Here is a 10,661-nt window from a genome sequence, read left to right on the forward strand (position 1 = left end):
GATGAGACCACGTGTCACCAACAAGGAGAGGCAGTTAGATGTATTAACAAAGAGTATTCTTTTTATCATCTTTAAATGTTTATGCATTTAATCTTATTTATTCTCTCACTAATGCATATGATATTTAGAATAGTCTCATTTAAATACATGAAGGCACAAAAGATGTGCACAATAAGAAATATCATGTGCTTGTTACTAAGCTCAATAGCATCAAACAACTACCTCATAAAAATGCTAATGATATGTACTCACGTTGAATATTCTTATCAATGAGATCAATGGGCTAGGTTTGACGCAAATCGAAGATACTCAAGTGGTGAGAAGAATACTTCAAGCTCTTCTTCCAAAATACAAGCTAATTATCTCCATCATCTACGATAACTATGACATGAGCAAGATGACTCCTAGCCAAGTTCTAAGCAAGATCACCACCTATAAGATGACCATAAACATGGGGGTTGAAGCTTCTATCTCATCCAACACTAAGAACCTTGCTCTTACAAGTAAGCAAGCTCAATGCCAACACATGAAGGTAAGGATGAGGAGACAAGAGCAAGAGTCAAGCTCAAACAAAGATGACGGTGATCAAGATGAAGAGAGCTATGAAGATGATGATCAAAGCATATCAAGCGATAAAGAAATTGATCCCAAGATAGTCAAGCTCATGTTACAAGTAGAGAAGAACATCAAGAGGATCAACACCGAGATTGATCATCCCATCTCCTTAAAAGACTTAGTCAAAATAATTGATCATATCAAGAAAGAGAAGAAGACCAAGAGCAAGAGGGAGACAAGAGAAAGAAGTAAAGCATTCGCAAGCATAGGAAGATGGGTGAACGATGATGAAGAATCGAGTTCAAGTGATGAAAGCCTTACCATACTTCCCTCCAAGAGAAGCTATTCCTCAAGGTCATCATCATGCAAGTCATCATCTCCCAAGTCATCTTACAAGTGACTTATGGCTAAAGATATGGATAGCGATATAAGTAATGATGAATCTGGTGAAGATTTCCCCTCTCAAGAAGAACTTCTTCATTTGATGAATGAGCAATAAAAGGCTCTTAAAAAATAATTAGAAGAACTTAATAAATTCAATGCACTTAATGACATTCATGCTACCTTTGTTTCTAATTATAAATAATTATTGAGCAAATTCACTTTGCTAAACAAGGAGCATGAAGAGCTTAAGGCTAAATTTAAGTACATTGAATCTCAAACTAATGCCCCTTTGAAGAAATCTACCTCTCTCTTTAATTTCAAATCTAAGGTAGTTGCTTCCACTTCTTGTGATGATTTGATTGATTTATCTAGCTCACCTTTTTGCAATGAGACATGCATTAAGAATATTGTTATAGAACCATCTAATAAACTCATTGCACAACAAAATGATGAGCTCAAGTAAGAAGTGGAGAAGCTCAAGAAGGACTTGGCAAGATTAAAAGGCAAGAACCATATCCAACCTCCTCAGGATAATCATGCTGCCATGGTGAAGAAGCTTGCGGAGGGGTCCACCGTGATATGTTTCAAGTACCATCAAGAAGGCCACAAGTCATTCCAATGCAAGCAAGTCAAGAAGAAGATCAAGGAGAAAAAGAAGATCATGAACTTCTCGAACAAGACCTTCAATATCTACACTAAACCCAACTACAAAACCAAGACAAAAAAACTACTACAAGGTCAAGAAGAAAAAACAATGGTAAAGTGGTTGCACAAATGGTTGGGAGAAAGGATCGAGGGTGGAACCAACCTATTTGAGTGCCTAAGGAAGTCATCACCAACATGAAGAGGTCCTAATCGGTTTGGCTTCCAAAGAAAACTTGAAGACCACAAGTCGGCTCGGGGATTTAGATAATTGGCTCACAAGATGAAGTGAAGATTCAAGCAAAGAAGCCAAGTATACAAGATTGAACACATTAATGAAGATCAAAATCATTATATACCCAAATTTGCATCCAAAGATAAATAAGGCAAATGTTCTAGATACTAAATTATCTAAATTGATGAATTTACTTGCTTTGTCTAGGATTGTATGCCCTCAATTCAATTTATTACAATGCCTAGTATAGTTTTTTTCATATGGTAGGCAAGCAGCTCAGGAGGCGCCAACCCCACAACCACCCATTCTATGCTGACCCGGGCCGGGGCTCGGGGACGGAGGGATGAAAGACAAAGAATATCCCCCTTTTTGACCCATTGGTCTTCAGACCAGACCCATACCATAGCTACAAACACTTTTGAGTCGGAAGTAAAACTCCCTATGGAACCTGTGATCGGTACTTTTGGCTCAGCTGGAGAACCTATGAATATTGGTCCTCTGTAGCAAAAACCACGTTCGTTGCTGGTCTTTCACTTGGAATGGAACAGGAATCTCTTTGGCCCGGGGAATCCCAAACAAAATGTCCACCCTTTCTTTGAACCTTGTAAATGATCGAATAGCTGGATCGATTTCATCTTGTCCCAGTGCCCATGCTCCTACTACTACTTATGCAGCTATTCAACCGTTTACTTGAAAATGGCAACCGCCTGTTCCAGCAGCGGGGGCCTTGCACGAAAGCAAACGTTGCTTGTTTTTCTCTCTTTCTTATGAGCAACCTATATGGTTTATTAATTGTATGTTCCTTTCATGACACTAATTTTACAATTGGTATCTTTCATGTGCCATGATCCAATCTATAAAATAAATCCCTATTGTTATAAAAAATAAGTGCATATCTCTCACAAGTATTCGAGACTTGTATGCACATATTTAGGGGGGGTATACCCTATGGGTTGCGATTTTGAGACTAACATGTGTTTCAAGTAATATCTTTTATAGTCTCATGGAGTGATCAATAAGTTCTCGGAGGTATGCAATGCTTAAAAGCTTCAATTGGTATCATTGTCAATTCATTTGTTCATTTAAGCTATCTCCATACATAATATGGTTTAAACTTTCATCTTGACATATTATCTAGTTGTGCATGTCTCTCTCTTATCATATGTATGCACACATATATGAGAAGTTTATATTATATTATGTGAGTTTTATGAATTGTGATCCGTGTGTTTTCATTTCAATTGATACCATATTCTTTAAATATTATCCCCATAAGTGGTATTCTTTCAATTGGCATCATTCAATTGGATAATGATTTATGAAGCTCTATCCCATATGCTTCAAACGTTCTTCCTCGAGTTCAACATGTGTTTGCAGCCCTTTTGATATTGTTGATAAAAGGGGAGAAGTTTGATGACCAAACCAAGAAGCAAGATATCTAGGAATACTAAAGTTGACAAAGACAGAAGAAGAAGATACAAGAAGCAACATGAGGCACCTAGGTTGATAAAAAGGGAGAAGCTCTTGCATAGGTCGATCAAGGGAGATAGTGGCAATAGATAAATGGGGAGCCATAATAATAGAGGGGCTAAATGGTAAGAACATGCATCCAAGCATTATGGTATGGTCTTGTACTCTTTATAATTGGTATCATTTGTTATTTACCAATTGTTTTGGTTGTCTTATCATCAATCAACAAAAGGGGGAGATTGTGGCGACCATGCCCTTAGGAAGATTGTAGTGGAATATCTTTAGGGCATGTATATAATCTTAGTGATTAATAACAACATAGTCAATGGGACTAACATGCTTGTCAAGTATATGCTTTAATAGGTCTCATGGATGCAACAAAAGATAAGTCATCGAAGTCGGAACAAAAAGAGAAATGAATTAGACTTATTCCATAAATTTTGATGCGATCAAATTGGATGGATTTCTATATAATCTTGTAGAGCTCTTCGCAAGCTTTCTATAGAGCCTAAGATCATCAAAATCGGAGTTCAGAGTGAAAAGTTATGCTCAAAATATATAACATTGTTCTGTTGAAATTTACCAAATAATCCAGTGCTCACATCAAAATTAGTCCGGTGCTACACCAGATAATCCGGTAAAAACAATGAAAAACAGTTCGGTGTTCACAAAAAGTTTGAATCAGAGTCTTTTGCCTTACCAGATGATCCAGTGTTCAGAAAATGAACACACCGGACTATTATTTCTAGAGAGCTCCAAAATGAACATATACACATAAGATAATCTGGTACATTTATCCAGTATTTAGTGAGTCGTCACATGATCATCTGGTGTTAACAGTTTTTCTGAGCCGTTGGGGCAATAGCTAATTAGCAGGTTTGAGGCTATAAATACCCCTTCATTCAGTCATTTGAATGTGTGGCATGCTGCTAGAGTTTAGAGAATCTTATATACAATTGAGAAGATATCCAAGTTACCAAAGTGCTTAAGGTGTTCATCCAAGGTAATTTAGCACACCATTAGAGTATGATTAGTGCTATTAGGCTTAGAAAGAAGTGTTGCTAGGTGTTGCAACATAGAGAGTGGATCAAGGAGTGATCAACCGTGTACTAAGAGGTACGCCGATGCTTTAGAGTCTTTGTGACTCGTCGGTAACTTATTGACCCTCCGACTTGGTGTGGAGTGGCGGCAAGAAGATTATACGGAGACATGGAGGCTCTTATCTTTGTGACTAAAGCTCTGAAGTGAGACGATGCATAAGTGACCGGAAGAGAGGTTAGTGATAAGACCTCGACTTGGTGGCTTATCGTGCTTAAAGACCTTGTCTTGGTGACTTGGTTGCTTAAGAACTATGATCGAAAGAGACTTGATGATCGGAAGCATATCCTTTGTGAAGCTCCAACGTGGACTAGGGGTGGCTCGTGTGCCACCAATACCATGAGATAAAAATCCCTTATGTCAAGTTGTCTCTCTACCTTATTTACGTTTTCACATTTACATACTTACAATTTATCTTGCTAGAGTAGGTTGCAATCCTCTTGAACGGTAGAGTAGACACACTAGATAAATATAGAACACATTTAGATAAAAATTGAGATAAATTTATCTTGTGAAGTTTTTAGATAGTTTCTAAGTATCCTAATTCACCCTCTTAGGATATCACCGTTCCTAACAGGGAGGAGGCGCGACGGCAAGGAGCGGTGGGAGGAGACGGGGAGGCTGGGTCAATGCAAGGTAACAACAGGACTAAGGTTGGTTAGGGGGGGGGGCACGAGGTGACAAGAGGAGGCACGGTGGCAGAGAGCAACAGGAGGCACGATGGCTGGAGCATATATATATATATATTACGTACCTAAGCGCAATACAGATTATCTCTACGCACATCCTCAGTTACAATCCCAACAGTAGTAGCAGTATAGTCACGATCCACAAGATATATCAATTACTACAAATATATATATGATCGTACTCTAGTCGTAATTATGTAATTATTTGTCATGTGATCATAACTTATTTACCTCTGACGCGCACCCCAGTTACAATCTAAAAACAGTATATTTATAATTCACAAGATAGCTTAGTTACTGCAAATATATAGAATCGTAACTCGATACCTAATCTAGTTATAATTATATATTTTTTATCATATAATCATAATTCAATCATTTGTGCCATCATAATTAATTATTTTCTTAGTCGTACATTAAAATGACACAAAGATGATTGCAATTACACTTATGCGCAGAATAAACTCACCGTATACATCATCACCTTCACATGGCACGATCTGCAAACAGAAAAAAAGACGAAATGACGGAAATTAGCAAGTTGGCCCCCACAACGAGACTTACAACCCACCGAACGCACGATATCTTACTACTCTACATGCGATGAATCATGGCTGATGAGTAAGGGTGAAGGTTGCACAAGAGCATCTGACAGAGAGCTGATGCAGGTTTACTTTGTTTTTTCACATCTGTTGGGGTGGCCTTGTCGTCCAGATCTGTTGGAGTGCAGACTGTTGAGCATTGCACTTCATTATGCTGCTTGATGGATGATATCCCTGCAATAGATGTATTGATTAGTAACAAAAAGTTGATTCTGTTTGACCTAATTAGGACATCTGTTTTCAAGATCAGCAGTGAGGTTTACAAGACCCTGTGGCATTTGTTTTTTATTTCGTGCACTTGCCCGCATTCTAAGGAAACCGCCGACAAGGAGGTGAATTACAAGACTGCGTTCCCATACATTAGGGGTAAAAAGAAGGCCATTACACCCTGCCGTCAAAGTTTACGCTTTTGTTAAAAAAAAGTTAGAGCATTTCGATAAGAATGAATGTGTAAACTTCGCCCAATTTGTTATTTATCGACCATTCCTAAGTTTCTTTAAATGAGTACAGAGTATTAGTTTACATAGATAGGTTAATTACTTGGTTCATCTTTTAGCTAACTGTATAACTTGTGTTGACCATGTCATGTAAGATCGTGGAGTATAATACGGAGAAGTTGAAAAACAAATATATCTGTGTCTAACGCAAAACTAGAAAAGAGCCAATTGCGCAAAAGCACCAAATGGAATTTCCTTTTTGTAATTTTACAAGAAGCAAACCCCCCGCCCCACAACCATAACCAGAGGCTGTAAACTGTAAAGACAGAAGTCTGCAGGCACATTATAAGCTTTGGGTCAGAGCACATGGTGTGGTGTGGTGTGGCAGCATGTTCCAATCAAGCAGAGATCCCCAAACCGGTTTCACTCTTTGTCAAGATCACAAGCTACCTACTCCGCTCCACCACTCAAACCCAAAGATGGAATTCAGCTGCCCTTTGGTTTTCAGTTTTCACCCACCTGCATTCTCCTGTTCTTAAACATGCATCCATATCATTCTAATTCTCCTTCTTGCAGTGAAACAGGGGACAGATCTCTCTCTCTCGCTCTCTCTCATAATCGTCACAGACTATTCTCTCCCTCCCCTTTTTGTCATCGTCAGTCCTCACATGTGGTGGATTTTGCTTAGCCCCTCCGCAAATTTCCACAACCACCACGCCATTCCCTCCCATTCATGTCAGACCGGCCCCCACTTGGTACCCCTCCCTTGCTCTTTCGGAGAGATCCTACTGATATGTGGGGAGGGAACCACTCACATATCAATAACTATTACAGCACCGTGCAGTTCTACAGAGGCACTCCCTCCCACTTGGCACACACTATTCTCTGTCACCCCCAACATTCCCTGCCCCCCCTCCCTCCCTAGCTGTGTCCTGCCTAGCGGTATCAATACCTGCAGCCCACCACCTACCACTGAGCCACACCATTCCCAATTCCCATATAACCACCAGCAGCTCAAGGGCGGCTTGGGAGTGCTGCAACGCCATCTCTCTCTCTCTCTCTAGCAGCCTTGCCTTGTAGTTGTAGGGAGCCATCTCTCTCTCTCTCTCTCTAGCAGCCTTGCCTTGTAGTTGTAGGCAGAGAACGGGGTGTTGCGGCGTGCAGGGCAATGGCGACCTCCTTCCAGGGGACGACGACCAAGTGCACAGCCTGCGACAAGACGGTGTACCTGGTCGACAAGCTCACCGCCGACAACCGCGTCTACCACAAGGCCTGCTTCCGGTGCCACCACTGCAAGGGCACCCTCAAGGTGCCACAACCTATGCTACCATCCTCCCCATAAGCCACTGAATTCAGTTTGTAAAGATGAGCTATTTGAGCTCAGCAAAAAGTTGCTCTTGGACTTCTCTGAGAATAGTAACATTTTGCTGGAAGAAGTGAAATGAAGTAATTAGGTGGCGAAACTTACCAGTATACCGTGACAATGTTCTCTCCTGCAGCTTGCGAATTACAACTCCTTCGAGGGAGTGCTCTACTGCAGGCCTCACTTTGACCAGCTGTTCAAGAGGACCGGGAGTTTGGACAAGAGCTTTGAAGGTATGATCAACTTGTTTCCTTGATTCCTTTGCAATATGGAGAGATCTGGCCGTTCTTGAGCCTGACTGGCATGTCCTCACCCGCAATGGTTCAGGAACTCCAAAGGTTGTCAAGCCAGAAAGAAACATTGAGAATGAGGTACGCAACAAGTTAGGATTCATGTTGTACCGAATAGATGTATTTTGAGTACCTATGAAGTTGCATTTTCTTTTTCAGTCCAGAAGTTACACATAAAAAACGAAAATCATCGAATTATTGATCTGATAGGCATAAACAACCCCTCAAATCTGATGAGAATTGCATGGATTTGAATTTTTGGATACGCACAATGGTTACAGAGAGAAAGAGTGACATACACAGCCACTCAAAACCAAAGTGTGATGCATGGATCTGAACAGAGTAAATCTGTTTCAATAAGAAGTGTATTTAGCAGATAATAAGAAAAATATTTATAAAACCTTGGTCCCCAAGAAGCCGATCAGTGTTGTATAGTTTCAGTGTTTCATATCATGCAGTTGGCACTATTCATATTTTTGTTTTTTTATCAACTACTGGCACTTGACGACGCTCATCATGATTGCATATTTGGCAGAATGCTATTAAAGTATCGAGCGCATTTGCTGGCACCAGAGAGAAATGTGTTGGATGCAGCAAGACAGTCTATCCAATCGAGAGGGTACTATTCTATATCTCAATCATTTATTTGTAGTTTGAATCTCCTTTATTTGACAACCTGTAGCCGAAATCCCATATCTATGAAGACAGCATTTGCTGCATTTCCATGTTGGATGCTCAATTATTGATACTTTTCGCTTAAAGATAAGAAAAGGTGACACAGGCATATCGTACCTCTTAAGAGTTTGCATGAATAATAGTGTGCTGATTGCAATGCACGCACCAAACCTGCAGGTTACTGTTAACGGGACTATGTATCATAAGAGCTGCTTCAAGTGCTGCCATGGAGGATGCACCATCAGCCCTTCGAATTACATCGCACATGAAGGGAAGCTCTACTGCAAGCACCACCATATCCAGTTGATCAAAGAGAAGGGGAACTTCAGCCAGCTTGAGAACGAGCACGAGAAGGCGTCACAAGCTGGGTCAGTGGAGGATGAAGAATTAGAATATTAATCCATGGGTGTTTCCAAGAGATAAATAACGAGTCTTCTTGCATTTGCTCTGGGGCAGTATATTTTCGGTGGCACATTCCTTTTCAGTTTTACCAATGGAGGTCTTGCATGTGCATTTCTGCATGTAAACCTTGTTATATTTGAGTCGAACTATCTCTACCTGGTTTGAACCATTTGATCATTATTCACAAGATGCATATACAATCATAGAAATCTAGGTCATAGATTCATCTTTTGATTTATGTGCTATTTGGCTACAGAATGGAGAACAAAAGAAAAATGGATCAGGAATGATAAAGAAATGATGGAAAAATGCGAACGCTGAGCAACCTAAACTTTCAACCACTAAAACACATTGATTAGCTGGCGCCTCATCAAAAGGAAATGGTACACATCCAAACCAAATCAAGAATCAGTATCAAAATAGACCATATAACAAGAGGCAAAGGTGAATATAGTTTAATGCCCTGAGGTAGTATGAAGCTTTCTAGCAGGTGTCAAGCAAGCCAACAAGACAATTATGACAATTCAGAATGTTGGATAATCATGAACGTCAGATACAACACTCAAGAAATATATCCTTCCATGTTTAATTAACTGAAGGATTTCCAAATTGCCATAACCACCTCGTTGTATCGTTTATGGTCATACGACAAATGCACAAGTTACAGCGAGTTCTATGGGGGCACAGTATAATCTTTGTATTTGGTTTTTCAAGTTTCATCAGTGCAAGACAAAACATGCATAAAGTGAGTTCATATCATGGAATCAAATAGGGGCCAGCTTCGTTCAACCCTACTCTAATTGCTACCCCATAACCTTATTGCCGTCCCCAAATAGACAGGCCATACAGGAACCCAGAGAGGATAAACCTGGCCTGAGAAAAAATAAGAGTGAATTGCACAAAACTACAAGTATTGTGCCATTTGTAACACAAAACTATAAATATTATGAATAATAACACAAAACTACAAGTATTGTGCACTAATTTCACACAAAACCCGATTTTAATTAGATTCATCCAAAAAATGGTCTTATGTTTCTTAAAAATCATAGAACTTTTTGTATGTGTTGCATAATCCATGTGCAACCAATTTTAATAAGTGTCACCAAAAAACCTATGTAGAATTTAAACTAAAATTCTCTAAAAATGCTACTTTTATGACTCCTAACAATTGTTAGGACCTCAAATAAAATACCAAATATGGAAAAAGTCACTAATATTCTTCTTATATGATGGACTATTTTTTTTAAAATTATTTGCAGCCCTAGGTTATATGGTGAAAAAGTAAGTTCCTTTATATTAAATAGAGCGTTATAAAGGAACTTACTTTTTCACCATATAACCTAGGGCTAAAAATAATTTTAGAAATTAGACCATCATATAAGAAAAATATTAGTGAATTTTCTCATATTTTTGGGATTTTATTTGAGGCCCTAACAATTGTTAGGAGTTATAAAAGTAGTATTTTTGGAGAATTTTAGTTTAAATTTTACACAGGCTTTTTGGATGAATTCAATTAAAATGGGTTGCACGTAGATTATGGAGCACGTACAAAAAAATTCTAGAATTTTTTAAGAAACATAAGACCATTTTTTAGATGAATCTAATTAAAATTGGGTTTTGTGTTAAATTAGTGCACAATACTTATAATTTTGTGTAACTATTCATAATACTTGTAGTTTTGTGTTATAAATGACACAATACTTATAGTTTTGTGCAATTCACTCAAAACAATTATGGCAGGATCCGATGTGGCACTAATTTTCTAAGTGATCATGAATTATGACAGTCACTACCCAGCTGCTGAGATCCCCAGGCA

General features: G+C 39.0%; 1 protein-coding gene across 1 annotated transcript; it reads left to right on the forward strand.

Annotated features, from left to right (window-relative positions):
* The first annotated feature begins 6,954 nt into the window (after positions 1-6,954).
* Positions 6,955-9,024, forward strand: LOC133904440 (LIM domain-containing protein WLIM1-like). The gene is made up of 5 exons (XM_062345946.1): positions 6,955-7,421; positions 7,612-7,708; positions 7,803-7,846; positions 8,301-8,384; positions 8,618-9,024. The coding sequence occupies exons 1-5, from the start codon at positions 7,281-7,283 to the stop codon at positions 8,837-8,839; spliced, it is 588 nt and encodes a 195-aa protein (XP_062201930.1). The 5' UTR covers positions 6,955-7,280; the 3' UTR covers positions 8,840-9,024.
* Positions 9,025-10,661: the final 1,637 nt, after the last annotated feature.

Source organism: Phragmites australis, chromosome 22 (assembly GCF_958298935.1).
Source record: "Phragmites australis chromosome 22, lpPhrAust1.1, whole genome shotgun sequence".
In the NCBI taxonomy this organism is placed as follows: domain Eukaryota; kingdom Viridiplantae; phylum Streptophyta; class Magnoliopsida; order Poales; family Poaceae; genus Phragmites; species Phragmites australis.

What these genes read in the sequence shown, in the direction of transcription:
- LOC133904440 (XM_062345946.1), top strand. Translation starts at nt 7,281, where the DNA reads ATGGCGACCTCCTTCCAGGGGACGACGACCAAGTGCACAGCCTGCGAC. An exon ending in ACTGCAAGGGCACCCTCAAG is followed by an intron (nt 7,422 to 7,611) that starts GTGCCACAACCT and finishes TCTCTCCTGCAG; the next exon opens with CTTGCGAATTACAACTCCTT. An exon ending in AAAGAAACATTGAGAATGAG is followed by an intron (nt 7,847 to 8,300) that starts GTACGCAACAAG and finishes CATATTTGGCAG; the next exon opens with AATGCTATTAAAGTATCGAG.